At 30.3% G+C, this 21,935-nt stretch overlaps 5 protein-coding genes across 5 annotated transcripts; 4 read left to right on the forward strand and 1 right to left on the reverse strand.

Annotated features, from left to right (window-relative positions):
- Nucleotides 1-714: 714 nt before the first annotated feature.
- On the forward strand, nucleotides 715-6,457 carry LOTGIDRAFT_156677 (hypothetical protein; the record flags this gene model as incomplete). Its single annotated transcript, XM_009047301.1, has 7 exons — nucleotides 715-741; nucleotides 779-893; nucleotides 4,291-4,390; nucleotides 4,525-4,598; nucleotides 5,010-5,124; nucleotides 5,354-5,400; nucleotides 6,363-6,457. The coding sequence occupies 7 exons, from the start codon at nucleotides 715-717 to the stop codon at nucleotides 6,455-6,457; spliced, it is 573 nt and encodes a 190-aa protein (XP_009045549.1).
- A 1,450-nt stretch (nucleotides 6,458-7,907) lies between these two features.
- LOTGIDRAFT_230313 (hypothetical protein) lies at nucleotides 7,908-10,071 on the reverse strand (the record flags this gene model as incomplete). The annotated part of the gene is made up of 7 exons (XM_009047302.1): nucleotides 9,960-10,071; nucleotides 9,414-9,476; nucleotides 9,155-9,251; nucleotides 8,917-9,002; nucleotides 8,522-8,659; nucleotides 8,246-8,343; nucleotides 7,908-7,991 (listed from the first exon to the last, which is right to left on the reverse strand). Exons 1-7 carry the CDS (start codon nucleotides 10,045-10,047, stop codon nucleotides 7,908-7,910), a joined length of 654 nt encoding a protein of 217 aa, XP_009045550.1. The 5' UTR covers nucleotides 10,048-10,071.
- Nucleotides 10,072-10,331: 260 nt separating this feature from the next.
- On the forward strand, nucleotides 10,332-11,112 carry LOTGIDRAFT_185481 (hypothetical protein). Its single transcript, XM_009047303.1, has one exon. It carries the CDS (start codon nucleotides 10,457-10,459, stop codon nucleotides 10,883-10,885), a length of 429 nt encoding a protein of 142 aa, XP_009045551.1. The 5' UTR covers nucleotides 10,332-10,456; the 3' UTR covers nucleotides 10,886-11,112.
- A 1,012-nt stretch (nucleotides 11,113-12,124) lies between these two features.
- On the forward strand, nucleotides 12,125-15,518 carry LOTGIDRAFT_230316 (hypothetical protein). Its single transcript, XM_009047304.1, has 7 exons — nucleotides 12,125-12,165; nucleotides 12,785-12,997; nucleotides 13,364-13,561; nucleotides 13,798-13,953; nucleotides 14,293-14,465; nucleotides 14,812-15,027; nucleotides 15,261-15,518. Exons 2-7 carry the CDS (start codon nucleotides 12,799-12,801, stop codon nucleotides 15,411-15,413), a joined length of 1,095 nt encoding a protein of 364 aa, XP_009045552.1. The 5' UTR covers nucleotides 12,125-12,165; nucleotides 12,785-12,798; the 3' UTR covers nucleotides 15,414-15,518.
- Nucleotides 15,519-15,968: 450 nt separating this feature from the next.
- On the forward strand, nucleotides 15,969-20,845 carry LOTGIDRAFT_203426 (hypothetical protein). The gene is made up of 7 exons (XM_009047305.1): nucleotides 15,969-16,069; nucleotides 16,684-17,084; nucleotides 17,647-17,795; nucleotides 18,306-18,448; nucleotides 18,630-18,784; nucleotides 19,235-19,478; nucleotides 19,801-20,845. Exons 2-7 carry the CDS (start codon nucleotides 16,710-16,712, stop codon nucleotides 19,944-19,946), a joined length of 1,212 nt encoding a protein of 403 aa, XP_009045553.1. The 5' UTR covers nucleotides 15,969-16,069; nucleotides 16,684-16,709; the 3' UTR covers nucleotides 19,947-20,845.
- The last annotated feature ends 1,090 nt before the right edge of the window (nucleotides 20,846-21,935 follow it).

A 21,935-nucleotide genomic window follows, 5' to 3' on the forward strand; every position in this document is an offset into this window, starting at 1 on the left:
TGAAAGACAAAGAACCAAAACTCAATGATTCCCAATCTAGTCAGTTAAAAGATAAAAGGAAACTTCCAGAAACTCCTTTTTCACCCAATCCTCCAGCTCATGTCAGGAAAGCACCAGAAAGACCAAAATCACCAGTTACTTATAAAGGATTAAAAGAAAGATCTAAATCACCAGTAAATATCAAAAAGGCTCCTGAAAGACCCAAATCTCCTCCTAAGTATACCAAACATCATGAAACACCTACTGATAATGGTTTCCGACATTATAATGATAATAAGGAACTGGATAAAAAGCACCAAAATAATAATAAATACCGTGTTTATCCTGAAACAACGCAGGATAACAGAGCACCTGATCTACCATTACGCAAGATTATACCAAGTATGAAATTTGATTTTGATAACAGTACAGATCTAGAGAGCAGTGTTGAATCTAATAATAGAAATAATAATCCAACCACGACCAAATTATCGTCACCTAAACCTCCACCTTTAAAAATAGACGTAAGTATTACAGTCACATGATATGATTACATGTCTTAAGGGGATGGCTTGGAAAGAATCTGAAAATATCTCGATTTTCAACAACTGCTAGCAGTTTCTAAGAGATTGTGATCAATTACTGGAATTAGTCAATCTGTAAGCAACCCAATTACTGAAAAAGTTCAAAATTTAATTTATATTGACATGACTTGTATACCCACAAAGCATCAAAATGATTAATTTCATGAATACACTAAAGGTCATATACTTTGAATTAATATTTTTTTTTATTGTAGATATCACCAAAGAGATATAGTCCATTTGAAATCCGAAATGATTTGATAGATATTGATAAGAAGTTAACTGAGTTAGAACTGAGAGGTAGAAATTTGGAAGATACTATAAGAAATGGTATGTTTTATATAGGGTTAACTCCCTTGTATATATTCGCCTGATGTTAAAGGGATATTGGCATCTAATTCTTCAGAAATGTCAGTTCATATGGCTCAATTTTAGTTATCTGTATCACTTTTGAAATGGCAGTTTGGCTTCATCTGATAAAAATTATTTGAAAATTATTTTTTTGGGAAAATTAAGATTTGAAAAGTGGTACAGATAGCTTGGTGGAGCAGGAAATGCTGGTACAGCAAATAATTAGATGACTATATCACTTTGATAAGGTGAAGCACATTTTAAGCTGTTCTATTTAAATATATTCTCAATTTCTCACAATTTTCAGTTTATTATGCATGTGCTTGTCACCATGCTTAAACGGAGTGGGTCTTAAATTCTTCAAAAACTATGATCAATTAAGATCATAGTTCATTGACACATGTTTTGAGAATCAAATCCCCATCAGGACATTAGAAAAATTCTGTTTTGGATAGTTGGTAGTTTAAGATAATATCTAATTCAAAAATATGACTTGCTTTGGAAGGCTTTTATTGCTTATTAGAATATTAACTGACATAAATAAAATAATGATAAAGTAGAGCAGAGCTTTATTAAATAATGACCTGTTATGAGATGATATTAATTGAGCAGGTGCCCCTTGTGAATATTACAAACCCTAATTAATTAGTTAAATACCCAATATGGTGTTAATAACAATGAATTATTAATGTTATACATAGATTATATTAGAGTAGATTTATTATTTATATTAAAACAAGTCAAAACTGTTATAGAATAGAAATGTCAAATGACACTTTATCTTAAAAGGAAACTCGTTGAAAATTTCAATCATTTAGTGGCACCATGTGTTCTGGCAGAGTAAGGATACCTAGCTCTAGACAACAGCATATTAAAGAAATTATTACATTAAAACATGACTTTGCCCCATATTTCTTATTGATAACCTCCATGGTTACTCTTTTGTTCTAAACATTGAACTCTGACCAATTGATTGGCAAATTGTTGAGCAGAAAAAGAAAAAGACCAGAAACATTCAGTTCACAATTGACATCTTCTATAACAATGTCTATTCCTATACTAGTTTTGACTTGTTTTAACATGTATAAAATGTTGTTTGATGTTCATCAACCTTCTATTAACTAATGAATCAAGCTGAAAAATTTCCATTGGAGCGATAATCACTTAAGAATTATTATGCTTCTTATTTGATAAAGTATTAATATACTTTTAAAATAGGTCATCAATCAACTCTATGATGAAGTGCAACATTCTTCAAAAATTATTTTACACTCCATCCAGAAGAAACTTTTGATAGATGGGTAAAAAATTGTGATTTTGCAGAGTGTACAAAATTAGTGTTTTTCTTAAAATAAACTCCTAAAACTGCTAAATGAAGTTAATATTAAAATTTCCTAAGAATAATTGCTTCTTGAAATTATCCTTACAAAGCTTGATTCACCCCCTACCATGTCATCATATATAACCAAATGCTTTATTTAATATCTAACCTTTCAGACGACAGACGCAGAGCTCAAAATTTTATTTATCTTGGGTAATCATTCTTTCTTTCATCTTTTCTCTCTCTCTTTATTCATTCATTTATTCATATCATACTGCATGTTGGTGTTGTGTTGTATATTGTAAAGTGTTGTGTTGTATATTGTAATGTGTTGTGTTGTATATCTAGTGTATTTTGTTGTTTCTAAGTATCATAATGTGATGCTTGGTGCTGTACAATTTTCAGTCTATCTTTAAATTTGTTCCCAATTTGTGATGTTTTTGTGTGAGCATCTGTCAAAAATTGGCTCATTGTATTAAAAAAAATACTTAGTTAATAACTTATAATTGAAATCAGATATTTTGGAGCTTTAATTTGAAATATATATCCTGTTTGAAGATGATGTCGTTCTGAACACAAGGGGAGAATAGATCTATTCCTAAAAGGAAGTAAAATTCCTGCAAATAGACACAAGATTGATGAAATTAAATTTATTCAGAAATATTTTCAGATTAGGATTTAGACTGTTAATATCTTCTATCTTTTTCACCTTTCATTTTGACTTTTAGAAATCCATTTATCATTTTGTTCAGTGAAAAATGTCAATTTCTTTCTATCACTGTTACCAGACAACTTTTTTTCTTTTTTCTTTGTTTTCACTGATTATAGATAGAGACCCTGTTGCACATCTTGTGTGTTCAGAGAAATACCTTACATGTCTATACTGAAACATCTCAGAATTTACATTTAAATATTGAATGACTAGACTTGGTTTTGCTTATAAAAAGAATACAACAATGGAGCATGTATGATATATAATGTTCATATTAGACAAAGCAAATACAAGGTCTTTCTCTGAACACCCTGTAGTCCTATTGTAGTGATGTCTATGTGTAGATGTTATAGTTTATATGTTATATGTTTTAATTGTAGAATTGAGTGAACAATAATATAATATGTATTATTGTCTGTGCGGTGTGTATTGATGTTCAGTATCGGTACCTATTATTATAATATTACAATTATTATTTATGTTAATTTATTTATTGGTTGTTTAGGTATATATATTTGATAACAACAGATTTTTTAATGTTTGCATGTTGTGTATCTAATTAATTAAGTCATTTTTGACGGTCAAAATTAATCTAAATTCCTCAGTAAAATTCGCCAAAATATGTCCATAATGGGAATTTTTTGTGTGTGTTTTAATCCCTTTTATTTTTTCCCTATTTTGACATCCCTTTTTGACTTTTTCATAATCTTCCATTTTACCCATTTATTTTCTTGTTTATTTATTTTTTTATTTTTTAAATCACAAAGTAATTAAAAAGTCTTTATTTCATCTTAATTTAAGAATAAGGATAAAAGTGTGGTCATGTGTATTGAGGGGGTTGGGCGGAATGTGGTACATGAATTGATAACTAGATGCATGAGATAATATTGAAATAGACTATAGAGTGAAGTGTTTACTAGCATCTTGTATATATGTTTGTTATTTTGATGGATTAGGGATATATTATATTTTCACTATAGGACCAGTAACAGAATATGGCATTTTTTTAACAACAAAATATGTTTTATTGACTTATTTTACCCCTTCAAACATTCCTTAAAGCTTGCAGCATATTTCAAGAAAGTGAAAAAATTGCCCAAACTGTTCTCTTAAGTTTTATATTGAAATTTACAAGAATTATACATAATTGACTTATCTTTATTTTGTTTTGAGTATGAAATTCACAAAATTATAAATTTACTGATACATGTTTTATTTATATAGGGATATATTAATAATTTCGTGTTTTATCATTAATGTTTTGTGTTGAATATGAACTCTCTTCTCAAAGTGACGTCATATGATTCTTCTCAAAATAAGGTAAAATGTTTTTATTGTTACAGCCACTACTTCCGAGGTGGAAGATGAATTAATGACTGAATGGTTTAAATTAATTAATGAAAAGAATGAACTGGTTAGACAAGAAGCTGACTTGATTTATATGTAAGTATTTACAAAATTGGTCAGGTATGAATAAAGATTTGTAAGTGACAGACTAGTTTTAGTTCACATCCATCAAGCCTGAAAGATTTTAGAGATAGTTGTATGATTATTTATTTGTTTGTTTGTTATTGTAGAAATCGTGAACAGGAACTAGAAGATGAACAAGATAGTATTGACAGTCGACTACGTTATTTAATGTCCATATTAGGTTAGTATTTCTTCTGTTGATAACTGGTTAACAATTCAATCATGGAATATAATCAGTAAGGGTATATACTGTCATCATATATAATATCTCACACAGTTTAAAAACTGATAATGATAGGATGAAAATACAAAGATAAAAATACAAGAAAATTTTCACTCAATGCAAATGAAATTTGGCATTGTTCTGTCAAACATTTGTCATAATTCTTAGAGTGTAATCGTGAAGTATGGCATATGATATGCATATTAAAAAACATAGCATCACCAAGACTTAAAAAAAATCCCAAATAAGTTTGCTAAACCTCTTGAGTTTTGAACTAATATTTGTTTTTTTCTTCTGGCATTTGTTTGGAACTCTGAATTAGACAGTAGACTCTAGATGTTTATTATATAATATTATGTTTATTTAAAGATGAAGATAAGACAGTAGATGAACGTGAAGAAGAAGAAGATCTGATCAATAAGAAACTAGATGTAATCAACAAGAGAAGTAGTATTGTAGATAGTATAGATGAAGACAGAATTAGGTAGGAATCAAACAAAGAGACTTTTTCACTCCAAGCAATGGTACTAAACTAGAAATCTAAAAGCTAAGCTAAGTTTTTAACACTTTTAATTGATGTATTTGAAGTTATCGAATTTCTTTTGCATAAATCTGAGCTCAATTTAATTAATTAATTGATTAATTCTGTTCTATTGTAATTTCAAACAATTAAAAACTTATTATGAAAAAATTGGAATTTTATTTTGTTATAGGTATGAGGAAGAAGATCGAGATATAGCCAAAGTTTTGTATTCAAAAGGTAAATTTAGACTGTTTTTTTAATGAATCGGCCAGCCCAATTTGACAGTTTTCATTTTTGACAAGCAGAAAAACCTGACCTTCAGTTATGAAAAAAAAATTTACTTTTACACAGAGAAATTTACACAAAGAAACACAATTATATTTGAGATAAAAATCAACCATGAGAATGTGCATCTGGTTTTTAATCAAATTTCAATGAAATTGCATTCATCCATATTTTATGGTAACATTGGTTATACATTCATTTTGTCCTGAACTTCATATTAAAATTTTACAGTAAGGAAACTAAGAAAAGTCAGACAAAACAACACTTATCAAGGATTTGGATGTTTTAAATGTATTCGTGTTATATTCTGTCCAGCTATAGTATGATGAACTAGAGGTAGATTTTCTAGAGCTGGGAGTGTGGTCATCTATTGTCTTCACTGTAAATTCTAATAACTTCTCTGTCATTTGATTAGTTTGGTATTTCTGTATATTTTTTAATAATGCTCTTATTATTGTGCATGAGGAAATGTTTGATTTTTATATTGAATTTAGTGATTGTTTATCTTTACTCTCAACTTTATATACAAGGCCATGATGGCCATGAGCAGGATTCACATCTACTGTGGCTTTCAAATCCATGTGTCTGAATAAATTTAGAAATTAGACATTATTTAATTCTTTTTGAGTTTTTTTACATCAAGCAGACAAATAATTTAATCTATAGATATTTCATTTCATATTTTTTGTGATTTACAAAATTAATACATAAACCTTACATCGTGTAAGAAAGACATGTTGTTTTTGTTGAGATTAATATTTTGGGGGGATCTAGTATGAGTTACGTAACCTACTGAATCAAGGGCTGTAATTCAGTCATACTGATTATAATATTGAAAATATTGTGACCATTATTAATAGGTTTCTGATGCCAGGTGATATGATTTTAACAGAATTAAATTTGTATATTTTCAGGATATGATATTAGTGGTGAAGAACAGATTAAGAAAGTAGTTGAAGAAGAAAGTCTTTCTGGTAAAAAGAAGAAGAAAAATAAGAAATATATCTAACTAGACTGTTAATCTATCTATCAGTCATCTATCTAGCCTGTTCTACAAGTCATATTTATTTATTATCGTGTAGTGCTTACAAAATGTGCAATAATTAAATTGAAGTAATTCAAGGAAATTTTTATATTGAATTACTTTTGTCTATTTCTTAAGCTGAGTAGAAACAGTGTAGAAAATTGTGGGTCTGTTGTCTAAAAGACTTGAGTAGTTTTGTATTTGATCATACTCTTATGCCTTATTAGCTAGACTGGAAATATTGTGATACCCTAAATAATATAAAGAAATTGTCTATACATATTGACCACATTATTTGAGGTTTTACTGGTAAACTATTTTCAATCTTGCCCCACCAGTAAAATAATCATCATATTTCATGTCTAATTCTATACATACAGATTGTTATAATCGAGCAAAGATATCTGTACACATATGGTTCCCAAACAAATCCATAACACAAGCAAGCAGTCTATTTTATATTCAGGTAGAATAAATTATATTTCAACTGTTTAATTCAGACCTGTATTGTGTTCATAACTACTTTAACCTTCAGCAGACTGCTAAGTTTGTTTTGAATCGTACTTAATGTTCACAAATATCTCTGCCAGAATATATTTACATCAATGTCTTCCTGTCTATATTTGTAATAAAAGATTTGTCTATTTGTTACATATGATAATATTTATTGTGGGACCAACTGTTTTCATCTTGATATTTTATTTTGTCATAATGATAATCATGTTCATAATATCCAGATTATTATACATACCATTATCATTCCAATAAATTAACTTATATTTATCTATATATGTGTTTTCTTTATATGTTCCAAAAGTCACTATTCAATGGATTTTCAAGTATATTCCCTCATATGTGGAAACAGTATTTTGGATTGTTTTCCACAAAATTTCTCTATGTGATGTTAATCGGTTGTGCTGACATGGATAAATATATCTTGTCTGAGACAGTGTTTGCTCCACTGCTTGGACACTGAACCTCAAGATATCTCTAAATAAATACGTGAGTGAGTGAATACCATTGTGCTGGCAAGATGTCCCTTTTAACACACTGCATAGTAACACAATTACACAAATCTATGCTACACACATTACACATCTATTTATAAATAAAATGTTTTAATAAAATCCTAAAAAATGTTCTATTAAAATGAATAAATAAGTTATATGTACAATGTAATCTTATGATAAAATGTCGTAAAAGTTCTATATCACAATTTTATCCACTCTGTAAAATACCATCAGATTATTTATAAATTTCTGGCTACCATTTTTTAATATCTTTTGAGATATATATGTAAATTTTCAGGATTTTAAAAAATTGCTCAATATAAACATTTATGTGCAGGACGATATATTTCTAATTATATCTGATTTGTGCACCTTAATCAGTATGTTCATAATTGCATTTAGTCCCTACATAAGTCACTTTAGATTCAGGATTCACCATCATAAGTTTTAAGTAAAGAGTCTAATTGTTTGGTTCGTTTTTTATCTATCACCTCCATCTCTCTCACCAGCTGAAAAGTAATTTTAAATTGATTACACATATTTTTAAGATATTGCTTAAGCAATTTATAAATTTTAAAATTTTAAATGATGTTAGATTTATAGTTTATCATGAGGTTCAGAAATGGATTTCAAATATAAGTCAAGTTGCTCAGTCACAGAAGCTAGCAACACATACTACTAGAGTCTGTTACAACAAAGCGACAAGGTCCTGGCTAAGATTCAGTCAATGTGTGAATAAAATATGAAAAAGGAAATTATTTACCTGTGATATTTCAGTTTCAATATGTTTGTAGTCCCTTCCTTTCCCTAATTTAGTCATATCAGCTAAAAATTTCTGCCTTTCTTCTACTTCAAGTTGTACTGTAACAGATAAGAACAAATATGACATGTTTATCTCTTGTCAAATGTTTTTTCAAAACATTTGCTGTTGTTTCCACAAGAAATGTCAAAGCCCAGGCATAGTCCACAATTTATCTCCAGTTCTATAATAACTCTACTACAGAAGATATTGTTTCTTTGTGAGATGATTGATACCTACATTCATCAAATCTATCTATTTCAACTGGCTCTTCTATTTCAACTGGTACCTGAACCTTTTGTTTCTGTATATTGTCAACATCTTTACCGAATGCCATCATATTGGCCAATCTTTCTTTCTCTCGAGCTGATCGAGCATCTGGAAAAGATTAGAAGGTAATGGGTCTTCACTTATGTCCAAACATTTCAGGCTTACTAGCTAGATACAGAACTTGGTTTCTTTCCAATAATATTATTATACATTACAAAAGGAGGATTCATTTCAGGAAATTTTATCATCTTAGAATATTCTCACTCATTTGTTTCATTACTTTATCCATATTTCATACTTTGTACCTGAATAAATACAGTCAACTGATAATGAATAGTACAAAATAAGCTTATACTGTTACTTACTATTTTTAGGTAAACTGTATTCTGGTTTTTCAAAAGCTCCTAGAGCTTCCATAGTGTCTTTAGAGCGTACACCACCAGTATAATTTCTAAAATAATTGACAAGAAGAAAATTCATTATTGTATGCTTGAACAAGGCTTTTCTTTAAGCCCAAACTTAAACTGTTGTATTTCAATAAGAAGACATATCTTAAAACTGATAACAAATTACCAATCTACGTGAAAGACTAACTAAACTTACTTTGGATTCAGAATTTTACTTGGTTTCTTGGTTTGTTTTACCACTCTTGGTCGTGCACTTGATGTAGGATTACATTCAGAAGGTAAACTAGACCCACCTGGAATTTATGAAACATTTTATAGCCAAAATATTTTGCTAAAATAAAACATCATGAGCTCATGAATCATGAGATGAATGAGTTCTTAAAAAACAAAACAAGATAATTTCGTTCAAAATAAAAACATGCATGGCTGTAACCTATATGGTAAATTGCACTTACTTCTAAGAGATTTTTCAAGGTGTCTCTGTTGAAAATTTGTTAATTTTGATTCATTCATCATTTCTACAAGAAAACAATAATAAAGAAATAATATTGTTAATGATGGATTAGATATCGACTGATGCCACTAGTGTATAATAGCTATAATCTGTCTATTGGTTTTGATATAACTGATATAGCCTAGTCAGGCAATTATACACAGAAGATCAAACTACAGAGAAGTCTGCATTAGGCAAAGGTCTAGTAGGCTAGATCTATTTCAAAATTTATTTTTAGCCATTAGGGGTTTAAGGGGGAAGGCTTAAAAAAAATAAGGGCAAGAGCAGTTTCACTATCTGATCTTCTCTTACCCTCCCTCATGCGACTAGTCATCAGAATCATCAGAGTCAGAGTTTCTAGGACTAGACCCTACCCTACTCAATTGACTGCTGATCGAATAGTAGCTTGGGGATTTAACTCTCAGATTACCTGTCAGTGAGTGTAACTGAAATTTAATTGAAATTTTTTTGACATAGACTAATTATTCATGATTGTCAGATATTTTACCTTTCAATAATTTCTGAGTTTGTGGGCTATATTGAGCCTGTGGTGAATTCCAAAAACCCCCGTTCATCGTGTTCGGTTTGGCAGCCATTTTGACGCTTTTCTGAAACCAAGTGATGTCATTTCCTGTTTATATAAGTACGCATTCGACTTCGCTAGTTTGATGATTTGGGTCTATCCGATACATTATGTAGATCACACTGTAATCATATTATTGACATTTATGTTTGTCACAAACATAATTATCCATAATTCTTACTTAAAAAGACTTAGATTCAATCAGATTACAATAAACGTAACAGATTTAACAGTTTGGACATAATCTTATTGTTCACAAAAAACGAACTGACACTTAACAAAGTTGTCTCCCTTTATAAAATGGTTGACATATTCTGACAAATTATCAAAATAAAACATTGTTTTGTTAATTATTTATTAACATTAATTGCTAACTACATATTCAACTATTGTGCTCGATAATTTGATTAATAGACATCAATATGACAGGCAGTTATTACTTTGTAATCGTTGGACACCATGATAATCCGATATTTGAGATGGAGTTTACAGCTCCCAGTAAACAAAATGATCCAAAAAAGGATGATTTTCGTCATTTGAATCAATTCATAGCTCATGCTGCCTTGGACCTTGTTGATGAACAGATGTGGTCGACAAACAATATGTATTTAAAAGTTGTGGATAAATTCAATGAATGGTTTGTGTCAGCATTTGTTACTGCTGGTAAAATGAGGTTATTGATGTTGCATGAAGTGAAAAATGAGGAAGGAATTAAGAACTTTTTCACTGAAGTTTATGACACTTATGTTAAACATGCCATGAATCCTTTCTATGAAATCAATACTCCTATTAAATCAACAGCTTTTGAAAGGAAGGTTCAAGTGTTTGGAAGAAAATATCTTTCTGTGTGAATCCTGAGACTGCAAAATATGGAGATGAATCCAAAGTTATTCCATTTAAAAACATTGGTGGTTTCATCTATGTTAAGGATTATGATCACCAATCAGTGCAATATGAACAATTACATGTATAAAGAAATACCTAAAAGATAATTTGTTATTTTATGTTTGATCATGCTATATGTACATAATTTTGATTTGAAATGTTTTGTATATAACGCCTAATAAAGAAGTATTATAAAATTGTTTTTTATTATTTTGTTTGCCAGATAGATCTCCCCATCCTATGCTGTTTGGGTCTGTTTGACTTAGTCCATTTGTAATTTAAAATCAACGTTAACTTTACAGATTGCAATTTTTTTTTCTGTTTGTGAGATACATGCCATTTATGATCTCAAGAGATTCTTCTTTAAGTCGTGTTCTTATGAAATTTGACCCAATAGCATCATATTACAAATTAAAACACTGTTAAATGTTGGCAGAAAATATAAGGCAATGTTTGATGATGAAAATCCCATAATTTCTCACATATCAGGAGGAAATCTTTTAATAAACAGAGCACTTGATTATTAAATGACTCTGAAAAAGGAGATGCATAGCAATATCATCTGATCATAATGGCAAGTTGAGTCACCTGCAGAAAATTACTTCCAGATACTTGCTTATTGAAGCCTATAAACATTGTATCCTGATTCTGTTTTTGACATTGTCTTTTTATGACAAATGGGGGTGTGGGTTGGACACAATTAACCCACTATATAGCCTACATTAGCAACAATGGCCAAAGTAATCAGATACATTAATTTGGAAATAATTTTGAATTGCATGGAATAATTTTTCAAGCAAAGGTAGCTGATATCAAAATAAAGTGTGTTTTTGACTAATTGGAACTTTACGATGTTGAAATGCTTACATAAAAATACTAGCAATCTGGGACATAGTTCTTCAAGATATTGTCCACCAAAACTCAAAGTTTGGAATATCTCTTTTGGCCTTTTCCAGCTCCTTCAGGGCAAAAGAGAGCAGAAAAAGTTAAGTTAATCCTTACAAAATGTGCAAAGATTGAATTTGCATAAAAAAAAAGTCAGATGACAGCTTTAGACAAACTTTAAAGAAATTATTGTGAATGCACATGATTGACTTCATCATTCAATATTTTGCTCTTCCTCTTGTTCAGCTCTGGTGACTACTGAAAACATATAATTATGGATTATTATGAACTATACGGTACAGGGTATTTCTCTTGAATAAACACAGTTGTGTACGTTTTCATCAGTTAGAAGATAGAACAGGTAAATGTGTACTGGGACGAATTTCAGAATTAGTCCTAACTTGATTGTAATCTTAATTAATTAACTCTTGCCATTTTGAAGGAGCTTAAAGTATAGTTCACTTATCTTTCAACCGTTCATGAACTTTATCTTATTACCTGACCTAATTCAATACACGGATACAGGTTACTTTTAGGGTTGACTATTACCGTAGCTACTGCAATAATATCTTCATTCAGTAATATCTTACAGCTAAGTAGTCTCGTTTGTAAGATTTTATAAAGTTCTAATGTAATATTGATTACCTCTTGATTTTTAAAATGTGGCTTTGAAAATTTGCACAATACCTAATTTTTTTAAAACTAAGAAAAATAAGTTATATGTTCAGATCTTATTGACAAATAAACAAATATACTTGAAAAGAGTAAAAGTTAATAGACCTATGCTTATTGATGTGTAAATATTGTTTCAATGACCATAAAAACATTTTTCACAAAAAGACATGCATTCATTCATTATAAAGAATCCTTAAGCGACTTTTAGGAATAGTATACCATAAAATTGTGTTCTGTTAATAAATTCAATATAAAGGGTTGTCATTTTCCATGTTCTTTATCAAGTTGTGCTGTGTATATTACAGGTATTCTATATAAAATGGAGGATGTAAATATATTAGAAGTGTTCTATTTGGTGGTAGTAGCTGGTGCTATATTGGTGTTATTTAAACAGGCTATATCTATGATATTAATCAGTATAACAATATTAACTGTTTTAATATTTATCATGAGGAAGGTCAATAACTCCAGATCTTCTCCTCAAAATAAAACAGTTTTAATAGCTGGTGTTGATTCAGGTATGACAACAGTACTTTTTCTGACATTCTTCAATGCCAAAACTGGTGTGCTCTTCTTATCGTCACATTTGCAGTGGCGGCACCATCCTCCTGAAACTGAGGGAAGAAAACTTGGGCAGAGTGACTTGGAGGACGGAAATCTGCTAGGGTAGAGATTGCACAAATGGTAGTGCATAGATTGTCAGATAGGGTTCTAAACTTCTACCTCAAGAAAGATTGACATGGTGCATTCCGATACATACATTTAAGCAAAAAATAGAAACATCATAATATTTCGAAAATTCTCTGAAAAAGCAGGGGTACTTGAGTCTGCCAGAGTAGGTTTATTTTTACTTCTTTACATATATTTGATATTATTTGATCCAGTATTTGGTAATAAACTATCAAAACATCTAGTTGATTATGGTTTTCAAGTTTTTGGTACATCAGAATCAACGGAAGATCCTGCAGTCAAAGAATTAAAGATGTACAATGATAACCTGAAAATACTGCAGATGGATCCATTATCTGATCAAAGCTGCCATCAGTGTTTCAAGCAATTGAAAGAAACAGTTGAGAAGACAGGTGAAACTTTTTTTTTATTGCGACAAATCACAGATTGAACCGTATGAAAGTTTTTACTTTAATTAGGCAATATGAGGCTACTGTAGTGACAGACAGAGTTGTATTTTTGATTGAAGACAGCACAGAAATATTATCTTGTGAATAAGTAAGTCAATATACTTTTACAGATATTTCAAGATATACCAAATCAGTACATACTGAACTCCTAAGTTAAGTTGTTGATGTATGTATTTCAGAAGGATTATATGGATTAATTAACTGTTATAATAATAAGATAGTGAGAGATATAGAGTTAACAACAATGGAGAAATATCAACAATTACTAGATACTAATTTATTATCAACAATAAGAGTTACTAAAACATTCCTTCCTCTCATTAGAGCATGTAAAGGTATGGTCTCCATTGTGTAATAATTACAGGGTGAGAATGAGACATCATCTATCTACAAGATAACCTGAATACTGCTTGCTGTATTTCCTATAATAGAGCTATGATTGCTTGAGATTAGAATTCAGTATTCAAAGTCATATGCTAATAAATTATAACTCTAGTAGAAATAAATGTTTTCAATTTGTCTCTTAAAAAAAAAAATTATTTATTAGCTTTGTGGACTCCCAGGATATTTAAAGTTGAAAAACCTAGTCATTTTGTAGTGTTCTAGGGTATGCATAGCCTTCTTAAAAAATGTTACTATATGACATAAATTGACCATTGTTCATTTATCTACAGGATGTATTGTTAATGTATCATCAACAGCAGGATTACTAGGTTTACCTCAGTCCTCATCTTATAATATAACACAGTATGCTATAGAGGGTTTCACAGAATCTTTAAGATTAGAAATGAGTAGATTTGATGTTCGGGTCTCACTAATTGAATGTAGTATAGATTTTAATTTAACGGTAAATATTACTTAACTTATTAAAAAATCTGTTCATCTGGTCCCGTTTCATAAAAAATATTATAGATGATATTTCCCAATGTAAATAAGACAAATTTTTATCATAAAATTTTTTGGGCAAAGGGACTCTGCTATTCAAATTTTCAATAATTAATATGTAAGGTGTAGCCAATTTTGTGAATCGTATTCTTTCATAAACCAAGGTATTTTGATATTATATTTCATTATTGCAGGATCAAAGAGTTCTTATATCCGCCTATTATTTATGTGAATATTTAGAAGGCTTGTTTAAATTACCATTGATTCTTTGATATCATTGATTTTGTATTTTGCTTATCTGCTTCTAGGGAAGTAAACAGGTAGATAAAACCACTAAACCTATTATCAATGAGGAGCTGATAGAAGCTTATGGTGAAGACTATATCAATAATATTTTATCTCAATCAAAGACCCCAATAGATTTATCACCAACACCTATATTTAACAAAGTTTTAGATGGTTTATTGAGCCAGAGACATACCAGTAGATATTTAGTAAATTCTAAATTATTTGATAAAACTAATGTAAGTGATGGTGATTTATTTTCAATTGATATTAGACAGATGCACACAAGTCAATTAATTTTTTTTTTTAAAAAAACATGAAAGTATCAATACTTGGCAAAAGCTTCTGTGTGAATTGAGACTATGTCCATCTATTCACATAATAGAGCACTTCAAGCTTGTTCCTTCCTTGTTGTTGCCCTTGACAAAACAACTTTAAATTGATGCAAGAAGTTTAAATATTTTTATTTCAGATACTGGCAGTGATAAGACCATATATACCAATATCATTATTAGATTATTTTAATCTGAGTTTAAACGCTAACCCAGAGGATACAGAATATGAGAAAATAAAATATGGATTAAAACCAGAAAAATCTTCAACACAGGATAAAAAGACGGCCTAGGCTGATTGAAATCATGTCTTATTGTATTTTACTCACTATGTTCTTGTGCATTGGAACACATAGATATGATCTTTATTTTTTAAATAAAAATATATATATAACTTTTGCTAAATGTTTTATACCTCTTCATGAAACCAAGGGCGGCGATCCCCTAGTTTCTGACTGGGGGGACATCATATATATTGTCCCTTCCTGAAAAATAGCCATTAATGACAATTCACCATCATTAATTGTCTTTTGCCACAGAGATTGTGACTTGCAAAAATAGTCCTATGATCACATCAGTTATAGGCTTAATTTGGTGGAGAAAACATAGGACATTCATCTCCATTTCATTTCATAATAAGACAATAAATATGGTTTTTAAGCTTTTATAACTTGAAAGTATTTAAATTACCAAGCATATACAAACACTTATCATGGTGAAAGGACGTAAAACTCCATTCATTCATTTCATTTCATTTCAGAATGATGAAAAGAATAAACTACCGTATCTATTAAGATATGACCTTGAACTTGTCGTTGGGTTTAAAGATTTTTTAATGAATGAAGTAGGTTAGTTTAAGTTGGTTCATTCGACTGTGATGTTATTATAAAAAGATCAATAGAAATACTGACTGTATTGAATGACTGAATTGTTTTTGTGGACTGAAGAGGTAAGATTAGAAGATGAAGTGAATTTTTCATGGGGTAGGGACCATAGGGGAGACTACGGCCTATTCGTCTTTACTGTTACAACTGGACATACAACTAAATAAACCAAGCCAAGGTCAGGCTTGTCTATTATACTATAGTCTACATGTACCTATATAAATAGCAGTGAGTTTTGTTACTACTTTCAAATTTGTTATCATTTAACATAGAGTTTAATTGCCTGTGAGTACCTTTGACAATTCTGTGATCCCTATTCAGGGCCCCTTGAATGATTTCTAGAAACTCCACTGATAGACAGTAGAAATGTTTACAATGAATGTTATTATTGATTTGATCTACATCTTAAGATAAATGTAATATGTCAGTTTTCCCTACTGTTATGATAACAGTGTATGTTACTACAGGTCACCATTGTCAGGGTTCAATAATAGGCCTACCAGAGAATTGTTTAGCTAAACTTATCCGCAATAGTGTTCACAACTTACTGTCGAAATTTGAGCTTTCTTACTCATGTGTATCCATAATTATCCGTCTGAATAAATGATCACATTTACATTAAGTCAAGGGGAGTTTTCTTCTGTTTTGTTCCTCGTTATTTTTGTGCTTTTATTTGCAGGAAACTCGTAAATCATTTGAATCAAAATGGAAGAGCTACGTGAAGCTGTAATAAATGGTATAGATGAACATACAGAAGCTTTAAATGAAATCAGTCAAGAAATATGGAAGAATCCTGAATTAGCTTTTGAAGAACATTCAGCTCATAATGTGTTAACTGACTTTCTGGAGAAATCTGGATTCATTGTAGAAAGTCAATACAAATTAAAAACAGCTTTCAGAGCTACATATGGTGAATGTGATACAGTGCCTCGTAAACCTCATATAGTGGTCATCTGTGAATATGATGCTTTACCTTCAATTGGTCATGCTTGTGGTCATAATTTGATAGCTGAAGTTGGTATTGCTGCTGGTCTAGGCATTCGAGATGCTCTTGCTAAGTCTACTGAAAATTTAGGAAAGGTAAGTTTAAATTTGTTCTATCTATTTTCAAGTTTCTTCATTTTGAAAAAAAAACCAAGATTTTCTAGGTTATGGGTCCCATCCTATAAACTTCCTACGATGAACCCAAATTTAGATAATTGTATCACTATGTTGTATTTTTTGTAGTTGACTATATTAGGAACTTGTTGTATATTTTGTAGTTTGCTATATATGTATTAGGAACTTGTTGTATATTTTGTAGTTGATTATATTAGGAACATGTATATTTTGTAGTTGACTGTATTAGGAACTTGTTGTATATTTCGTAGTTGATTATATTAGGAACATGTTGTATATTTTGTAGTTGACTGTATTAGGAACTTGTTGTATATTTCGTAGTTGATTATATTAGGAACATGTTGTATATTTTGTAGTTTGCTATATATCTATTAAGAATTTGTTGTAAATTTTGTAGTTGACTATATTAGGAACATGTTGTATATTTTGTAGTTTGCTATATATGTATTAGGAATTTGTTGTAAAGTTTGAAGTTTACTATATTAGGAACTTGTTTTATATTCTGTAGTTGTATATTTTGTAGTTAACCATATTAGGAACACCTGCTGAAGAAGGTGGTGGTGGTAAAATAGAACTAATAGATCAAGGTGTATTTGATGATGTTGATGTTGCTATGATGGCACATCCTACTCCAGCTACATACCACAAGAAACCTCTACTAGCTAGAAGCAAGTTGGTCATCTTTTAGATTGTATAATTTCACTATCACTGTATACATAATCAGTGGATCAACTACCATAGTGATTGGTTGAACTGAGTCCACGGGCCCCACCCCTTAGAAAGAAATACAAAAATAAAAACAAATGTACCAAAGTATACTATTATAATCAAACTAAGCAATATATTAATGAGTGAAATTACATTAACTAGACTGAAAATATTTAGATATTCCATTAATATTGAATTGACTTACAGAGAGGTCTTGGAATGCAAGAGAGCATGTTAAAAAAAAGTTCCCCAGAATAGGGGCCCAAACCCACTTGTTATTGTCTCCGAGTTAACTCGATGTTGTCCACTGGCCCCCACTCATCTTGTTTAGTATGAGTTGAAGCTGTAAATTATATAGTAAATGTTTATATAGTAGAGCAAGAATTTGTCACTGCAGGACCTAGAATAGTTTTGTGCAATTTGAAAGCTAGCACTGAGTGACTCTTGAAATGTAATATTATACTGATATTTCAGATTATATATAAAATATAAAGGTAAAGCATCCCATGCTGCAGGATTTCCCTGGGAGGGTGTCAATGCTCTTGATGCTGCAGTGTTATGTTATCAAAATATATCTTGTTTACGTCAACAGTTTAAACCAACTTGGAGGGTTCATGGTAGGTTTCTTTTTGTAATTCGTCATATACATATAACAGTACAAACTTAACAGTAAGACTCGTGGTCTTTTCAGAAAACAAACTAAGGTGACATGGCAACAAATTTTCCAAGAGAATACATTAATGAAAGAAAATTAATAATTTGATAGAATAAGCAAATTTTTCATAATGATTTTTGCAGGTGTAATAATTAATGGTGGAGTCAAACCTAATATAATACCTGATATAACAGAATTAGAATATTCTATTAGAGCTCCGACTGATCCAGAACGTAAAATATTAGAGACTAAAATAATCTCGTGTATAGAAAGTGCTGCTACAGCAACTGGATGTTCTGTAAGTCTATTTTTGCAATTCAAAGTAAATTTTTGATTGCATAGCAGATTATTTTTTATGAAAAATTGCTTAGAATTTCGAAAAAATAACAACTTATTTACTAATTTTTCTAAAAATACATGTAAATGAAGTTTATAGCAGAGTTGTGCACCTTTCACTTCTACATCGCTTATCAGTCTTTCAATAGAAGTTGATATTTTATGGTCAGTTTTCAGTCAACCAAGATGTAGAGTACCCTCATAACTGTGCTGTTATGTTCAGGAGAACATTCACTGTAAATTAAAAGATTGGTCTCTGATTTTCTAATTCTGTGAAGTTTTTAATGTTAAAATGGGTGATATGACCTGGCCTGTCGCTAGATTTGATTATTCGGGGGTAAGTAATATATCTGTCTATATGGGCCTGGATATGACCAGACTTTTACATGTATTAGTTAAATATATATTACAGGTTGAATACCACACAGCAGATAAAACCTACAATGCCATGATACACAATGATACATTATGTAAACTTTATGAGAAGAATGCTATCTCAGTTGGTGTAGAGTTTACTAATGATGAAGAAGATAAAACCATTGCTCTAGGGTCTAGTGATATGGGCAATGTATCAACTGTAGTACCAAGTATACATCCTTGTTTTCATATGGGAACATTAGCTGCTAATCATACTAGAGATTTTACTACTGCAGCAGGTAATATGCCTTATATGGTAACATGCATTCCTTAGGCTTCCCTAATATCAATCATTCCTAAGGCCTCCCTAATATGGTAATAGGTCGTTAGATAAGTGCAGTGATAATGTCTAGTACAATGTTTGAAAATTATTCCACTTGGCTGGTACTGTAAGAATCCTGTCAATTTTAATATCCCTGAAAATTTGAAACCAAAAAAGATATGCAGCTGTACTGACAAAGTCTTCCTTCATTTTGCATGTAAGAGTGAAGTACGGTAGATCATTTCTTTAATTGATAAAAAAGGCTGCACGTGGTCTAATCTTTGACATTTTTTTTATAGGTGCTCCAGAAGCTCAGCCATTCACATTAAATCAAGGCAAATCTCTAGCTCTAACAGCACTAGATATTTATCTCCAGCCAAAATTACTGGAGACCATTCAAGCAGATTTTGAGAAAGATAAAAAGAAATTGACAATTATGGTCTGAAGCCATTGTAAAGATGTTTTCTAGTCCCATTGATATTTTTAATTGCAACTACGACCAAATTATTTTTACACCAGCTAATTTTAATCAAATTGTATTCGTTATGTTAAAATGATGCACTTGTATAAAAACTGCATTCCAGAACTAACAAGGTTGTAATTGTAATATTTCCAGTTTATTATTTGTTATTGTCCCTTGTTAATAGATGCCTCGTTTGTGAGACACTGAAAGCGAGGTTCATAATGCAAATTACGTCATCCATTGATAAGATGTTGATGTCATATGAATGAATAACATATGTGACGTCACTTAACACTCAATCAACAGCGAGAAAACAGGCTTAAAATTTTACTGCAGTGACAACATGATATCTTTTTTGTTTGATGAGCCTTGTTCTGGATTCAATTTGGTTGACCGTTAAAGCGTGAATAAGGTCTATGTCATAGTTTGTTGTTCAGGTGAGAACAAAATATTAAGTTTTGTGCGATGGAAGCTGTTTGATTTGAGTTATAAATAGCTTTGATTTCATATCATTCAAAATGTAAAATGATTGTAAATGGCAGCCCAATTTGTATTGTTAAAGAACAGATATATATATTTAATATTAAGAAATCCATGAATAATGATGACGCCTTATTTTGAATGATTAATAAATATATAGTGCCTAATATTAACCAAGAATAATGTGTAGCCAAAATGAAGTATGAAATTAAAATGTTCATCTGTCAAACTCTTTCTTAACTTCAAATCTTCAGTCACACACCACCTGGTGGTCTGTGGTTTGATTGTTACAATTCTGGAGATACGTTGTCATTCAAACCCAGCTCCCTTTGTAATAATGGTTTATGGTCCATGGTTTATTTTAGCCAAATAGCTTGTAATAAATGAATTTTTACCAACTGAAATGACTTTTTTCATTAAAGGGCTTGCCAATACACATATATTATTTGTATGTGTTCAGAAATGCAAAACAAATCATTGGTATAAGCTTGCTGATAAGTTGATTTGAAGTGAAATCATGAATATGTGGTATATCACTACAGTGAACAAGGTAAAAATATGTAATAGTTTCAGACTTGTTGAAGAGACAATGATGCAGATATTTACTTTAAGTTTTAATCTGTGACTGTGCCAGTGAATCAGTTCGGAAAAGCTGTCAGTGAAAAAGCATGTACCAGAAAACCTTTGTGATACAAACAATTGAAAATTTAGATATGTTTGGCAAAATTGATGCACACTGTATGATCTTGCTTATTATTACACTGCTCCCTGAGATCTAGTGATCAAATAAAAAAAAAACATTAATTATGTATACTACATTTAATAAAAATCATAGAAAAATGATACAACATGGAGAAAACAGAAAAAAATATAAAAATATTTTGAGCTTGGTAATAGTTGATTATTTCTAGATAATTACTATAGTAGGGCAATGGGAATCTGGGAATGAGGTGAAAAAAAATATAGTTTCACTTGGCATATAATCTAGCTTGTAATGAATTTCTATTTGAAAATCTTCCTGGATGAGCAAAAATATACGTCATATCTGTCATGACTGTTGTAGTCAATATGAATAGGCAACTTATAAATAAACCTGTTATATTTCATCCCTGATAAATATATAATTGAAACAATACTTAATTTCAGCAGAGTCCACTGAATAACAAAATATAATTTTATAAGTATGATATCAATGTTATAAATTTTCATTTAAATTATCCTATCTAGAGTTTTCTGATATCCCCAGGGCTATTATTTATACACCAGGGAAAAAACCAGGCCCTTGTTTCCCACAATATCTATTTTTTTTAAATTTGTGAAAATCTAATGTTCAAATTGATATATTGTCCTAGCTCTAAGATTTTACAGTGGTCTTCAATAAAGGATAAGTACAACCACATTGACACTATCATCTATAATAAGTACAATTGTTATTGTCTAGCTAAAAATATGGATACATGTACTACATTTTGACTGCTACGCGGAAAATTT

The sequence above is a fragment of the Lottia gigantea genome (genome assembly GCF_000327385.1).
Source record: "Lottia gigantea unplaced genomic scaffold LOTGIsca_11, whole genome shotgun sequence".
NCBI lineage: Eukaryota > Metazoa > Mollusca > Gastropoda > Lottiidae > Lottia > Lottia gigantea.

Coding starts and splice junctions, on each gene's coding strand:
- LOTGIDRAFT_185481 (XM_009047303.1), top strand. CDS start 10,457: ATGACAGGCAGTTATTACTTTGTAATCGTTGGACACCATGATAATCCG.
- LOTGIDRAFT_230316 (XM_009047304.1), top strand. CDS start 12,799: ATGGAGGATGTAAATATATTAGAAGTGTTCTATTTGGTGGTAGTAGCT. Junction 13,562..13,797: donor AGAAACAGTTGAGAAGACAG/GTGAAACTTTTT, acceptor TATGTATTTCAG/AAGGATTATATGGATTAATT. Junction 15,028..15,260: donor AATTATTTGATAAAACTAAT/GTAAGTGATGGT, acceptor TTTTTATTTCAG/ATACTGGCAGTGATAAGACC.
- LOTGIDRAFT_203426 (XM_009047305.1), top strand. CDS start 16,710: ATGGAAGAGCTACGTGAAGCTGTAATAAATGGTATAGATGAACATACA. Junction 17,085..17,646: donor CTACTGAAAATTTAGGAAAG/GTAAGTTTAAAT, acceptor TATATTTTGTAG/TTAACCATATTAGGAACACC. Junction 19,479..19,800: donor AGATTTTACTACTGCAGCAG/GTAATATGCCTT, acceptor TTTTTTTTATAG/GTGCTCCAGAAGCTCAGCCA.